At 36.6% G+C, this 16489-nt stretch overlaps 1 protein-coding gene across 4 annotated transcripts in view; it reads left to right on the top strand.

Moving 5' to 3' along the window:
• Positions 1–16489, top strand: part of CDH8 (cadherin 8) — a 149735-nt gene that overhangs the window by 70341 nt on the left and 62905 nt on the right. For 3 of the 4 annotated variants that reach the window (XM_035891509.1, XM_035891510.1, XM_035891511.1), the window contains 2 exons: positions 949–1068; positions 14879–15046. In XM_035891509.1, the coding sequence (XP_035747402.1) occupies positions 949–1068; positions 14879–15046 (288 nt within the window). The remainder of the gene's footprint in view (positions 1–948; positions 1069–14878; positions 15047–16489) is intronic. The other variant, XM_035891512.1, reaches the window with a different exon arrangement.

The raw sequence follows: 16489 nt of genomic DNA, 5'->3' as shown, positions 1-16489 counted from the left end.
GGAACGACATCATCCCTGTGTTATCCACACTGTTTCCAGTACAAATCCAAAACAACCCCATACTGGCTACTATGGAGAAAATTAGCTCTACCCCAGCCAAAACCAGCACAAGCCCTCAACCTTTCTCCTACTCTTGCTTTTTCTTCCTCTGTAGATATCGTCTTATTATTAGCCTAATTAATGTCATCATTATATTTTTAAGTCATCAAAAAAAAAGTCTGCAGCAAGCTTAATGTAACTGACTGAATTTCATTTGATTTTACTTCTTACAGAAATGGCAAGTGCTATGTTGCCTAAGAAATAAAAGGGGCAATTTCCTTAATTTTTTCTTCTGTTTTTTTTTGGTCAGAATATGGAATTTATAACTCTGGCTAGACAATGCCCTCCTCTGGGGCAGAGACTCATTTCAGAGACAATAGATGTTGTCCTAACTCTGTCACTGTGGCCACATCAAACCCTTATTATGGCTGCAAGCCAAGAGAAAAAAAGAATCCTTTTTATTATTGCTTTTCTATGCGGTCTCTGTAACTTGGCAAGGTTCTTTCAAATGTCATTTTGCAAATCTTAAATGCAACATATTATATTGTATTATTAACCTTGTATTTCGTATCCCTTTGATATGGTTCCTTTGCAAATGCTTGAAGTCTACACAGATCTATCAGGTAGCTTTAAATGCATTCTACAAAGAAACCTTAAATAATAAAGCTACTAAGAAGGTTTTTCTTTTACCCAGAAATTCAGTCTGCTGGCATATATCATCTTGAAGGAAAATGTTTTGTTTGTGTTCCACAAGTAATGTTTTAAGTTGTTACTGATGTTTTTTCTTCTTTTATTTTTGTCATACAACTCACAAGGAAATTAATTTTTGTTTCAAATTATGTTTTGAATAAGTTATATGAATTTCTAGTAAGAGTGTAAACATTAATTGTGTATATTCCTTTTATTTAGGCACCTTTGTTACTAAAGTAACAGCTACAGATGCAGATGATCCAGTTTACGGAAATAGTGCCAAGCTGGTTTATAGCATTCTGGAAGGACAGCCTTACTTTTCTATTGAGCCACATACAGGTAGGTGACTGAGTATGCATCTGTGGGTTATATTTACACAAGCAACCATGCCTCTTACGCATTTCATATAATATACTTAAACAGGGAGTGTAAGTAGACGGCTGTCAGTATTACTGAGTTGTAACACGTGTCTCACTTGTGTTCCATCAGAGTCTGATCATGTGGAAAGACAAAAAAAAATCTGTATTAATGACAGAGTAAGTGATGGTGATGCTAATATTACAGAAACAAAACCAAAGGTAGTGGAAGTGCCGTGTGACTTGTAACTGATGAGGGACTGAGAGACTTGGCCTGAGGAATTTAATGAGCATAATGTAATTTTCAATATGAGGCTACAGTATTTACGATTAAGGAATGTACAGTTTAGCTTGGTAATTTCACTGAATATATTGTGTGTTTTCGTTAAAAGTTATTTTTCTTTTTTAATTGGATGGATTGGGGGAAAGAATGAATATGATACTGAGTGTTGGTATGAAGTTTTATTAGCATGCTTTCTGGATGACTTTATTTCTCTGTGTTTTTAAAGTCTTCAAAGTCATCTGAAAGAAGTGACAATAAGTGCTTTCCTTCTTTTCTGTACATATGTTGTACTTACAGCAAACTTACAAAGTTATGTCTGAGAAGTGTTTTTTAAAGTGATTTGATATTATTTCTTATATTCTTTCACCTGTTACTAGAAGCTGTTTTTAATCACTGTGAGTCAAGCAGCTGTGATCTCCTAAGGAGAAGAAAACTATAACTCATTTTAAAACATACAGAAAACCACCTGAATTTATATGACCGTAAAGGAGCAAAGCAGGAGTAAAAAAGTCTTGTTCTCATGCACACTAACAAATTTATGAAGTAAATGCTAGGAGAAATTATTAAAGAAGGCTTTTGATAGATCAAATGTGCTAAGTTTTCTCACCAACATTAAACAGTCTGCTCTTAGACTCTTTAAAGTCCAGAAGTTCTTTAACTCCTTCTGGTGAGATTGCATGGGAAAAGTTATTTCCCTTTCCTACAAATGCCCTGACTTGCAGGGACTTTAGGTAAATAGTATAGGTTGATAAATATTAATAGTTTAGTGGATTAATCCATTAAAATATTTTCTTCTAGTTGAAGGACAGCTGTCCTAAAACTGAAAACAATCTCTGGGATGCAATTCAGTATTTTATTTTAAGCTGCATGTAAAATAGAGTTTTACAAATAATAACTCTAGCACAGCACAATGGAAAACCAGCTTGTTTCAAACTAAGCATGTCAAGAGAGTGATCGTAGTGAAGCCCCTTAGTTCATGCTGGCTGAGTTGTCACAAGTCAAGTGGAAATATAACTCTGAACAGACCCCTGACCATTAAGTATCAAAATATATGGTTCGGTTTTCTTTAACATTACAAATTATTGCGTGCAGTAATTACTTGAGTTAGCTGTCTTAATTAGAGGGGTATTAGCTGTAGGCTCTTTCTCAGTATCTAACTAGGCAACATCAGTGCTTTAGCATGGGAACACATCAGCTTTCACAGAGGAGCTGAGAAGTGTATTCTCCACCTACACAGAAGGTTTTTCACTTCTTTCATCTAAAATAGCCTGAAAAAAATATTCCAAACGTAAAAAATTGTTTAATTTTACTCAGGTTTATTATTTGTATTGCATTAAAACCTTATGCTTAATCCAATGAATTAACTATTCATCACCTAGGAAAGTGACTTCCATTATCATGAGAGCCAGAGAAAACTCCAAAGCTTTTTGGTGAACCTGAAAATCATGATTTTTCTCCTGTTTCACTAGCTTTAAATTCCCCCTCCTACCTTCATTTCCAGTTATAAATATTCCTTTGAGTAGCAGTTCAGTTACCATGAAAATGACATGTTAGTTTCTAAAGGGAATTTAATCCTAAAGAATTCAACTGTGGCTTTGCCACAGTCCCTGAGTAAGTGGCTTCATATTATGGAACTGCTTCTGCATGAATAAGTGGTTTCAGATTCCCCATTTTTCTAGATCTATGGAGGACATCAATTATGTTCTTCTTTAGACCATTGCAACTGAATGAGTTTATGTATTGAGGCCATCCTCTGTTTCTTTGCCATCTCTGTGTAATGGCCCTCATCTGTAATGTAGTTACCATACTACTCATACAACTACCCACCAAATAGTTGTTAATCCCGGAGAGTGTGCAGTTGTTCCTGTGATCTTAGATGGACCTATCCATTGCTTGTAATGTTTTAAAATTTGCAGAATTTATTCTTGTGTTCAAGATATGTCTTTGTTTGCTTAGAGAAATTTTAGCCATACTAAATGTCTGATTGTGTAGTGTCCTCCAGCATACATTTGTTTAGAACATATAAACACTAAATATACGTAAAAGTCTAGCCAGTAAGCTAACCAGATGCAAGTAGTCACGTAGGAACTGCAGCCACATATCATACAGGGTGAAAAAGATTGCTTTAAAACCCAGCAGCCTTATAGTTGTGGTTCTTCTGAAGAGAAGTGCTGATTTCAGAAAACATAAGGATCTATACAGTAGATTTTCTTGGTAATATCACAAGTTTGGAGCAAGGGTATGATAATGTTTATTACATACCAGAGAGAGTTTTATGGATTACATGTGGTCTCAAAATGCCAATAGTATTATGCTAAGATAGCTACAATTTTGCAGTAGCTTGTGGCACTGTGTATTCCACCTTTCAGACACAGTGGTGCGCAAAACCTGCACACTAGTGTAGTAGCTGTATAACTTGGACAGTACTGCTGTTGCCATGGACAGGTAAGAGTGGAAGGTGCATTTTAACAAAAAGAAAATGTCCAAAGCAAATAGAAAGTATGTAGACATTTGATTGTTTCTTTATATTTCTTTCCAAACTTAACAATGTGAACCATCACAACTAATATTTGTTTCCTCTTAGTAACTAGGCCAGGAATACACATTTGTATGTAGTTTTGGGGAACCTCAGTGAAAGTTTTCATGTGGGAAGATGTTTGGACACTGTTGTGACAGTGTACAAATTAAAGCAGAACAGCCAGGTACAGTAGTGTTTTATCCAAAACAAATCAAACCTGAAGGTGATCCTCCAAGCGTGGTAATTATTTTAGGGTTTGGGGTTTGTTTGGGTTTGGGTGGGTTTTTTTTTTTTGCATGGGCGGGGATGGGGATGTGTGTATAGCTACATTTTCTCTGTATATAGCTGCATTTTCTCACTTTAGTGCCTATGCTAAGTTGAAAGCCTTTCTAATTCATCTGAAACAGAATTGTGTCTGAACAGAGATATTGTGTCTAGAATTGTGTCTTTCCTAAAATGGAATCACTGTTTTAAGAAATAGACTATGTTGAAGTGATCCATTTCAGAACATAAATATTTTCTGTCATTCATGGGAATGTATCAAATGTTACCAAAAGTATAGCTGCTTAGAGATGATCTACTTACAGATTTTCTATACGACTGGCCTTTCATTAGCTTTGTTTATTAGAAATTTAAGACTAGATTTAGATCTGTGCAGCTACCAGCACCAGGACAGCCATAGACAGGCAGTACTGCTTACAATTTTTTTTAATTTCCTGGCTCAGACTAAAGATTGTCTGACCTTGCTGCTTTGTTTTAGTGGTACGCTGAGAGCTGACCATCAGGAATAATCCCAATCATGCCTCCTGATTCCTCTGCCTTCTGTAGTACTCTGAACAAAAAGAAGGAGCAAAGGTGTAGGATATGGCTTCACGCCTACGGTACAAAGGGTTGCTGCATCTGAGGGTAAATCCGAGGAAAGCAGTTGCTTTCTCTTCTGCTTTTTTGTTCCTACTAACTTGACATTAACTAGGTGCAGTCCTTGTTTGAATCACACTCTTGGTTGAAATTCTGACAGTACTCTCAACCTTCTTGCTGAAACAATTCTATAATGCTGGGTGCACAGAAATAAGTACTAGTAAGTGACCTATAAAACAATAATTTTCCATTACCTGAGATGAAAAATGCATATACTTCTGCAGCTCTAGTTTGCAAATTCTTCTGTATGAGTTATAGATACATGAAAGAAGGTAATTCAGAAGTTATTTTTCATTCAGTGCTCTGAATATGGCTTAGGGTAAATGCTTTTTTGATGGCTTATTCTGAATAATTTTCATTTTTCATAGGTGAATTTTAATATGGCCACTGGTTTATTGGCTAGAGAGTAAACATAAATAATACATTACAAAGATACAGACTCGGGTTTTCTACAAGAGGCTAAACCAACAATATGATGGCATCAGATTAGTAATGAAACTCACGGTGGACTAAAATATATTCCATAAATCATTATTGTTACATCTGACTAAGTGATGTCAGGTTTCCTGACTAGTGTGTATTATTTATAAAGGTACATAAGTTGTATATATTCTCTCATAATCCAAATAATGGCAATCAAAATGCTGGGGAAGAAGTTTCCTCAAGACTGCTAAAAGTAGCTAAAGTACACTACTTACTTTTAAGCTTTTTCAAGGATATTAAATCGTGACTGTCAGCTTTAAAATAAGATTATCATAATGGAACATAATATGAAGTGACGCTGTGTTCTACAATATAGGAATGGCAGAGAAAATACATTTTCAGCTGTGTCTGACTTATTTACATTTCACATGAACTTAAATAATGTCACTCCTACACATACCTGAAATATAGTTATATGAACAAGGCAAACTGCGCCAAATGCTCTACTGCACTGGAAAACACATTGTGTTATTCAAGCATAAACCCTTACTGTATATGGAAAAGAATAGATTTTAAACACTGCCGTCTTGGATATGGTCATTTGGTACAAAGCCAAAGTTCAAGTTAGTAAAACTGAGATGAATAAAAGAGTCAGGAGACCTAGAACACTAAAGACTGTCCTAATAGCATGTGGATATTTCTTTGGAGAGCAAATAATTGGGTTTTTTCTATACCTAGCTTTAACTTACAGGTGAAAGTGCACGTGCTTTAATCAACAGAGCTTTTAATGATTTAGTATGTGGCCCTCTCTGGACCACAGTGTTGAACCCTGTGGTTCTGAAATCAGAACATAAATGAGTAGGCCTAGGAGGAATGAAAACTGCAGTCAGCAGAAGTCAGCTTTGAATCTTTTATTTTCATTGGCAGTCTTTATTAATAATCTTCCTCCATCTAGACCTTGAAATACAGTCCAGCAGAATAGAAACCAGTAAGGTAGCAAGAGGATAAATGACAGTAACATTTGAGTTACAGATATTTTTGTGATGTTACAGGCTTTTTCTTCTATCCGGTTGTTAATGTCCAGATTATTAGTAATGGTACGTATCAATGATAGCACAAGCTGCCCTCAGAATATTGCGTGTGGTACTGATAAGACCCATCATCATAAAGATGACTACTGAAATACTGAAGAAAGTTCAAAGCAGGGTAGCTAAGGTGAGAATAATATTACTTATAATGCAAGATTGATTGAACTTAATTTGTATAAACTGGATAAGAGGTGATTAAAAGAGGATATGAAATCACTGCACAAATATTTGAGAGGTGTTAATAAAAGAGAGGCACGGGGACTGTTTCTGTAATTACTTGTGATAAAATGACAAGGTAGCATTTTCAAACTAGAGAGAGATGGGAAAACAGTTTTGATACAGAAAGTAATCTGCAACTGTAAGGGGAAAGTAATGAGCTGCTAGGAACAGAACTAACTCGTGTTCAGCAGAGCTTTTCTAAATAGTTCAGCTTCTAAATAGTTTAGATTTAAACCCTCATGGGATTAGTGTTAGAGAAAGAACTTGTTAGACATTAGTCAGAGCCTGGACTGAACTCATTTTATTAACTAGTGCTGCTGTGATATCCTTGCTAATTACTACAGATTTAGCTAAAGTTAACTAATTTTTTAACTGCGATAATTTTAAGAGGCACGAGCTGGGATGGGAAGATACTGGGAAGATACTGTTCTGTTTTAGCAAGTGAGGTGTAGGAACTCATTTCCTAGAGGAGAAGGCAGGTGTGTGCAGCAGTATGCAGAAGGTAGGTCCATGCAGCCCCGATAGCGACATACCCAAGGCAACAGAATTGGCTCCAGCACATGCAAGGGTTTCTGGAGTTTATACGTGGTCACTTCCTTTACAGCACCTTCAGCTCTGTCTTGACCACATTTGATGAGCTTGGGCGCAATGTTGAAAACAGAGTGTATTTTCAAACTCGTATAAGCCTTTTCTTGTCATTGTGTACAAGGTTTACTGTGCAACCTTAGGAGTTGCGTGAAGGTGTTTGTACAGAGGTTCTTTGGTGATTCTGAGAGTTGTCTTGGTGACAACCCATTAGAAGAGAGAGTTGTACTGACAAAATGCTAGTGCAGCAGACCCAGGGGTCAGTCCTACAGTTCTTGCTTTTTACTTAGAAGTATAAAGTGCAACTATTATGGAAAAGGTATGTAGGATTGGGTCCTTCAGTAGCAGCAAAGGCTGTCTTTTCTGATTAATAAAGGAAGTATAAAATCACTGCAGAGACATTTGAAAACAGTTACGATGGCCTGTAGGTTGGTAAAGATGAGTGGCTTAAGATCAAGGGAGATTGGCATTTGAAAAAAGCTGATTTCTGCTTCTAGAGATTATCTAATAATAGTAGTAACAGAAAACCTGATACCACACACATTTCTTGCATTTCAGAGCAATACCTCTATCATTTTAGAAAGCTAGTGAGATAGGCAGGACTTAACCATTTCCCTCATACTGAGTAAGAAAACAGGGGCTACATATCTAAATAGTGTTTTCTTCCAGAGACTGAACTAAGGAGAGGAATTTGAACTACACAGCTAGATTTGGAAAGCACCTGAAAAAGAATCCAAGGCTACTTTCTGTAAAGTTTCTAGAATAATTATAGGTATTGGAGGATCATTACAAATAAAATCCTAAGGAAGCAAGGTCATAAATGCGGTGCAGAATATTTATTGAGTTCATTCTCAGTTGGTGAGAGGGCGATCCTTTCACCACGCCAGTGAAACTTGGTCACAGGAAAAAGGGAATGGCTGGTAAGTAGAGATTAAAGCTTTTTACCTATACTACAAAATCCAGATACAAGTTCATTTGAATTAAAAAGGCAGTGTTACAATAGGTGTTATCCAGTCGTATCCTAGATGATATCCTTGGAGCACAATATATTTAGTGAAAGGTAGGTAGCGTTAATTTATGCACAATGGCAAACTTGCAAGTCTACTTCAGAATGAAAGCAAGATCAGAAAACACAGAAATGGTAGTAATATGGGCTGAAAAAGAAAATACAATAGATTGTAGTTTACATAAGAAAAAAGAGAATTAATGAAACTATATTCAACCTTTATCTCCCTGTTTAACAGGCAGACAGTGCCATCTTCCCCATACAATTTTTAAAAATAAACATGGTAATAAGATACATACACTGTCAGCTTCTCTCGTAAAAATACAAAAATGGCACAGTATCACTCCACATAAAATGGTACAACATAGTATTCAATTCCTCACTTAGTGTTTATTTTTACTGTGGCTAATGTCTTTGATTTTAATATATCTGAATGTATTTCAGACAACTCCTGTAATGGGTAGTTTTCTAGAAAGTTAGTCAACTTTGCTAGAGACTACAGTTATTTCTCTTGTCTTGCTAAAATAAAAATCCTAAGGCATTAGAACTAAGTAAGAAATTAGAATATTTGATAATAATTTTTATTGAAACAATCATGATTTTTATGAAAGGTAAATTGACTTAAAAGTAGTGGATTGGTGTGCCTGTATCATATCATCAAAGTACTAGAATTTTTTAATTTTCAAGAAAGTTAGGTGTGATCTATTCATTTTTTAGGAATTATGGTACAAGTTTTCCACAGATCTCCAAGTGAACTGTTTTAATGGACTGCCAAAGCATCACTGAAGTCAGTGTGCTTCATGGGAATACAAAGAGTGCAACTCACAGCTCTCTGAAGAAATTACAAGATTGATTTTTCAGGAGTTTGGGTCCTAAATGACTGTTATATTTAATAAGAATCGCTACCAAGGTTTTAGCACAGAAGGAAGATCAAAGCAATTACTTAGCTCTTCCAAAATGAAGAAGGGAAAGTTCCAAAGTATGCAGGTTGAAATAGCAGGAAGTCTTTATCAAAATGTGTGAGATGAATGAGATGCTTAAGAAAGGCTTTTCAGGGCCACATTCCAATTTTGCATAGTGCTTGCTTGGTTTTGTTCCATGTTCTCAATTATTATTATGTGTAGCTTTATAGCATGACCATAAAGAGATCCTTAAAAAAAAATGAGAGGAAAGTGGAAAGTGAAAAACAGATCCTTATTTCTACTGTTCCTTTTGCTTCTCTTCTTTCTCTTCATCAGCTATAGCCTCTGACACATTGCTGCTTTTCCCCTGATCTTTTTCAGTGTGAGACAGTCTATATTCTTCCAAATAGGTTTTTGAAAGTAGTCCACGGGGGTGCATTTTAACCGATTCAAGTTGTGAGGCAGATTGTGCAAATCGCTCAGTGTGTGCATTTAGGACCACTGTAAAAGTAAATCCCATTCTGCAGCTGTTTTATTTGCTATTGAGCAGTGTGACACCAATAGCTGTTTAGGAAAACCAACTCAGCCAAAAAAAAAAAAAAAAAAAGGTACTTCCAATATTGGGGGTGTCTTCATTCTTTGAAGAAATAGATTACTTCTTGGTTTCTTTACCTTCCAACCTGCTTCCTGATGTTTCCAGCTTCGGTCAGAGGATCCATAGCCAAATTATGCTACAGGTATCTGTTCAGTGGTTGTATGACATGGCCATTGAACGTTTTCACAGGACGAAGGTTTTTTATATATTCTAGATTACATAGAGATAAAACCTTATCTTAGACAATATGAGGGAAGGGACCTCAAGCGAGAATGCAGTGAGCGCCCCTGCCCCAAAAAAGGATCAGGTTTACCCCTTCTCATTCTTGACAGACATTTGTCTGGTATGTTCTTAAAAACTTTCAGTAATGGAAATACAGGCAGCCATCTCTCTCTGTGCTTACCTTCTCTGTTAGAAAGTGTTCCCCTAATGATTAACTGAAATCTCTCTTGCTGCAATTTAAACCCATTTTGTGGTTTATATTTTAGGCCCATCATTTCTTCTCTTATCCCCAGTGGAAAAGGAGAGTAGCTCCCAGTAATTATTACATATTTGGCTGTAAAGAATTCCTCATACTTTCCTACCTGTATAAACCCATTTTTTTCCAAACTGGACACACCGTTCCAGCTGCACTTAACCAATATAGGCAAACTGGCAGGATTATTCCACCGTTCTTCCATATAACATACTAGCTAATATAGCGGGGAATGTTTGAGCATTTTTATCAGCAAAATACTGTTGACTCATATTCAGCTCATTTTGACTCCACATTTTTTTCTGTCTTGTGAGTCATCTGCTCAGTTGTAATTGTGAAGTTAATTGTTTCACCCACACAAAATGCTTTTTACTTGCCAAATTAAGTTACATCCTACTTTTTTAGATTGTCCAATTTGTAAAAATAGTTTTGAACTCTAATCCTGTTGTTCCAGTACTTCAATGGCTCCCAACTTTGTGTCATCTGAAAGGCTTCCTAAGTTCTTCCTGTCTTCCATCATTCAGGAAATACTGAATGATGCTGGAAGCAGAACAAACCCTATGAACCACTTCATCCCTCTGTCCCCTTTGACAGTAAGCCATTGATAACTCTTCTGAACGCAGTCTTCCAACAAGCGTCTACCTACCTTACATTAGTTTACAGTAATTCTCATCCCTCGCTGTTAAACTACTTTCCTGTTTGGCACATAGAATTTTCATCCATCACAGCATGCTGAAAGTGGTTATGTCTTTATTCTCGATTTGTTTCTGGGTTGAATTGAAGTAGAACAGACTGAATGCTGAATGAATTAATGTTCTGTGTGCTGGATGTGTATTAGTATTTGGTGAGACTGAATTGTTTTCTAAAAATAGACTGAAAGTTCCAGTACTTCCTGTAAGCCCAACCTGAGAACTGGTGAATAAAGCAAAAGAACAAACGAATATCCTTGAAATTCTCTATGCGTAACTCTTAGTCTGCCTTTGTCTCGATCACATTGCTTAGGTGAGGATGGAGCCTTTTTGTGTTTATTAACTTGCCTTATAAGAGATACCAACGCTTCTCTTTCGCCAACCTCTGTTCTGTAGGTTCTGAATATAGAAATACTGGTGGTAACAATCAGCCTGTGTGATTTGGATATATCTGATGTTTAAAAACCTTCAGCTCCTGTTGTAGTAATTAAACCAGTAAACTTCTTTTTATCTTTTTATTGTGTTTTAAATTGAAACTTGACTTTGACTATTAGCTTCTGGCAAATGGTTTATGGGCTGAGAGAGCAGATAGAAATATGTGTAAAGCTATTGAAATAACAGGTTGTGTTAGTATCTTTACACAGAAAAAAAAAAAAACCCCAAAACACCAATTTTTATGTCCTAAAAGTCAGAAACTGTAATTCTGATTTAGGCACTTTTTAAGGTATTTAATCTTCCTGATATCTTTCAAACCATAGACAAGGGCTAGACTGTTCTATATATTAAGAGTCAAATTAAAACACATGTCTAGGAAGAATCATCACTTTATTGAAATAACTAACTTGTCTCAGAGGAAACTGCAGAATACAAAACATGGCATCTTATACAAGTGTTCTGTAGGCTGGACTTACCTATGTAAATTACACTAAAAAAAAAAAAAAAAAAAACAAAAAAAAAAAAAAAAAACCAAGGGAAAGTCTGCCTAAAAACTAATAATGGAGGAAAAGTTATAGTAGGCTTAATACAAACCCTGTTGAAATAAGGTTTCCCTGATCTTTGGATCAGCTCTATTAGTGAAAAAAATTAATGCGGACCAAATTCTGATACCTTAAGTCTGCATTAGCATCCTTTTTATGTGTCATCTCATTTATAACAATGGATTTTTTCGCAGAATGTGTCATTATTATTCCTAAATAGTAAACGAGTTGGTCCAAACCACTCACAGTTGTCAAATGCTTTTAGAAATATGTAGCATTTGCTCTCCTTACCCAGGCTGCTATGGAGGAAATGGCCCTACTCTTTTACTGAATGTATTTTGCACCTATCACATCTGATAAATGTTTATTATTATTTTCTGGCTTTTACTGTTCCCCTGTTTTCATTAAAAAAATTTTAATAGAAGCATATTCTTCAATGTTCTGCAGAATAACTTATGTGCCCTCCTATAGATGGTACACGATAGTTAAATTACACGAATGTTGTATTTCAAGGCTGCTCCATTGGTTTTACAAGCACTGGATTACATTGTATTTGTCAGGGTCCTGAGCACAGGACCTCCTTCAAGGAGGTCAGCTGGTTAAGTTTAGAAGTGTAGCTGACTGCATCCAAGGCCAGCTCCTTTGCCAGGTACGAGCTGTTGTGAAGAAAGCTTCATCCAGGAGCCGCCCCCCCTTCTCCTTGGGAGCTCCTTTTAGGTTGAGGCTCTACCGCTGGCCCCCGGCTGTGCTACCTCTGCGCCCGGTCTCATATTTTCTTGGTTCTGACCTGGATCCAAACCCTCCAGCTGGGTTTCCTGGTCTGGCCGCAGAGCTGCCTTGCTGCTGTGGGCTGGCTGGGTGATCATCAATGGCTGGGCCTGGCCACTGTCTCTGGGTCTGAGTGGGACCCTGCATTGCCACTCCACAGTCCGGCTCCTTGTTGGTGAGGTCCCTGCCCCTGCTTGCCTTGTTTCTGTGCTCAGCTCCCAACTCACCTTTACCCGCAGTGCAGCTGGCCTTGCTGCTCCTCACCCCGCTTACCACATGTTGGAATGAAAAATCACTGATTACCTGTTGAGTTCCTTGGGAACAAGAGATTACGCTTGCTTGGCAGTTGCAGTCATAAGATAGAGATTGCATTTTCATCTGGAATTATATGTATAAAATATGTAAGATGACAACCCAAAATATTTTATGGAAATAATTTACAAAAGTGTAGGTTACAAGACTGTTGTAATGCTATGTTTGGTGGTTTATGTAGCAAGTATATTGCTTTATTCTACATACCTTACACCCCATTGCTCCTAGCTTGGTCCTGTACTCAGCCAAGAAAAGAAGGTCTGATCAAATGCTTAGTATTACAATATTAAAGATAAATGGATTCTCAAATTTACTGAAATGCATCTCTGTTTATGATGAAGACCAGGAACATTTCTTTATTCACCATAAATACATGAATGGATAATCTCGTCATTTCTAAGAAGCTTATTTAATAGAAGCTATCCCATGCAAAAAAAAAAAAAAAAAAAGAGCTATTTGAAGCCTCCAGCTATGCTAGTCCCAACAGACAAATCAAAACTAACAGATTTGCAATAAGTATTGACTGACACCTAAAAACTCCTGGCAATACTTAACAAAGAACAGGTAAAAAAAAAAAGAAATACAGTGTGGGAGGTAATGAAATGTCTGATCAGGCCTGGCAACAGGTACGTATCATCCAGGGTGTGAACTTGGCCGCTCTATTCAACATGCAAATCTTAACAAATATACAGTACAATATAGAATTCTTACCTTCTTTTTTTAATGAATTCCAAAGACTCGGTGAGTTACTGTCAGTGTCTGCCCATAAACTGTGTCCTTCAGCTCTGTAAGTGCAGGCCCATGAAAAGAGACACTCCTCTTTATGCCTCATAAGAACCCTCAAGCACCATGAAGGAACCACTGCAATGGTGGATTCATCTCCCCTTGGCAATCTTACACTTCACTTACCCACTAAGATAATTCAGTAACTCGAACTTTGTGCTCTCTTTTCACAGACAAATCATTTTTTTTTTGTTTGAAATAGAATTAAAAAACAGGATTAAAAGGACAAAAAATGCCGTCTTTCAATTTAACATTTAGAGTAGTTTTCCCTGGGTTTAATGGGACTTCTTTAGTTGATTCTTATCTTTTTATTATGGTGGACATTACTAGACTATGATGAACACCATTTAAATTTACCATTAAGCATTTAGTATTGCACTTTCCATATGGAAAGGTGTGAATACAATAGCATATTACGAGTGGAGAAGTTTTGGAAAGAAAAAAAATATTTTATTGTTTTTTCTGTTAGAAGTCCATGATATCTATAGGAGTTTGCAGTGGATGTGGCCCCATATTTAATTAGACTGTCCCTTGCAGATATCTTCCTGCTAGCCCACTGACATTTTGTATTTTGATATACTACAGATAATTTTATTTCTCTGTCTTCAAAACCTTCTAACCTAAGAAAGTAGGTGATAGCAGCTTACTGAGATTGTTGGCTGCCCAGGGCAGGGACGATGGAGTGACTTCAGGAGTTTGCAGTACTGGTCACTGTGCTGAAAGACGTGCCGTCGTTCTCCAGTAGGCCTGTAGGCAATCGAGTTAGGACTTAAGGGAACACCGGTAGCCTAGGTTATACGCAAGAGCAGATTAAATAATGGGTTTGGTTTTAAAATATTTGAAACAATCTGACAGATAACGTTTAATAGTCTTTACAGGTTAAGTTTACTATATGGTTGTCTTCTGTTTGTGAATTCTGTGGGGAATCAACGGATTTCTGTGAGAGGTAGGACAGAAACCAAAAAGTTTATCAGGAAAAAAAAAAGTAAGAATTAATATGTATTGCAGGTATGATTAGTTTTGGGGTTTTGGACCACACTTTGATAAATCACACTTTGATAAATCAAGGTAGGTGACCTCAAATACACTGTTTTGAAAATCTCAAATTCTTCTTTATCCTTGGTACTAACAGGCACCTTAACTGGAACTTTAGCAGTTCAATTTTTATACCAATATTTACATATATCCATAAAAATAGCGGCAAAACTGGATTTGGGTCTGTACCTGACTTTTTTCCCCCCCATTATTGTAGCTATAATTAAAACAGCTCTTCCCAACATGGACAGAGAAGCCAAAGAAGAATACTTTGTGGTCATCCAAGCAAAGGACATGGGAGGACATATGGGTGGACTCTCTGGAACTACAACAGTGACAATTACACTCACTGATGTTAACGACAATCCTCCTAAGTTTGCACAGAGTAAGTACCATTATGTGTATGTGTTCTCCTGTATAAGAAAGTAATATAGTGCTTTTTTTTTTTTTTTTTTTTTTTAATCAAGCTCTTTTTTTAATCATATTGCCAGGGTTTGTAATGTATTTCAAAAATATGTAGCTGCTACTAGAGAAACATTAATAGTCCTCTGCCTGATTAAGAGCTTAGGAAAGAGGGAATTACACCCAGAACAGCCTACGCAGCTCTCTGTGTTCCTTCTTACCCCTCACATCCACACAGAAAGGCTTGGGGACTGGTTTTCATATATTTATTTGCTTCCAGTGCAGTTGTTTCCAAGTGCTAGCTTTAGTTCCTGTTGTATCTGCTTCTATCTCATGCAGACAAGTGACACCACCAGTAAAAGACATATATAACTGAGAAAAGAAATAAAGGTTTGACTAATTAGGTAGTAGTGAAGAAAACAAAGAAAATAAGTCTGAGTCTAGATAATTGTTGATCTTTAATTCAAAATCCATATTTACTACAGTGGTTCCAATGGGTATCTTGCTGGGCTAGGTTAAAATGATTTGGCATCCTGCTGCAATTCTCTACAAGCTTTGTAGTCCGTTTCAAAGATGAAGACGAGAGAAGAAGAGGGAAGAGCATAATGTCTGGTTCGATTTTATTTGGAACAGGTGCAATCTAATGCACTATTAGAAACTTACCTTTTTACCCAGCTTGCTCTGAAAAGCTAAAGTTGTAAGGTATTGAGAGTCTGTTTTGGGGTTGGAGAATGTTCTCATCTAGACTTTGTATCATTTTTGCTTTATTAGGAGCATGGTTTTCTAACAAGGTACTTATGCACCCAATGTAAAATTAATTCTTTTCCACATATGTATGACTTGAAGTCCCCTTTTGCCCTGTTCTGAAGAGGCAAAGAGTGAAATGGGTTAGTCCTAGTACTGAGCATTTGATAAATACACTCCTATGGTCTAGAAAATGCAGAGAGAGAGAGAGAGAGAAAGAGAGGATATATAAAATAAATAAGCAGAGGTAAAAGCTTATTTGCAAAATATATATTTTATTACCTCATCTTAGTGGTTTTTAACAGATAAACACTGTGCACAGTAAAAGGTTTTCTCTTATAAAATAAGAAATGCATAAATTTTTTACTTCCTATCACATTGCATTGCTTGCACTTGTGTAGTAGTGCTTTCTAACATATGATGACAATTTTCCCAATAATGTAAACATCTATAGATGAGACTCCTGGCTGAACCATATCACCAGAATGCAGAGGGACATTTCTTTTATACCTGCAATGCACTGCAGCTCTAACTCTGTGACTACAGATCTACTTTTGCCAGCTTACCTGGCTTTTATATTTGTATCAGCACTTTCTGTCTCAAAAAGCCTTTGGCTGCCAGTATGAAAAAAGCTGATCAGAAAATCAGCAACACAACTGGTGCTAATTGGTACATTTGCTGG

This window comes from Egretta garzetta, unplaced genomic scaffold, assembly GCF_000687185.1.
Source record: "Egretta garzetta isolate BGI_Z169 unplaced genomic scaffold, ASM68718v1 scaffold23, whole genome shotgun sequence".
NCBI classification, from domain to species: domain Eukaryota; kingdom Metazoa; phylum Chordata; class Aves; order Pelecaniformes; family Ardeidae; genus Egretta; species Egretta garzetta.
Note: the sequence above shows the minus strand (reverse complement) of the source record. Positions and strands in the feature narration are given on the sequence as shown.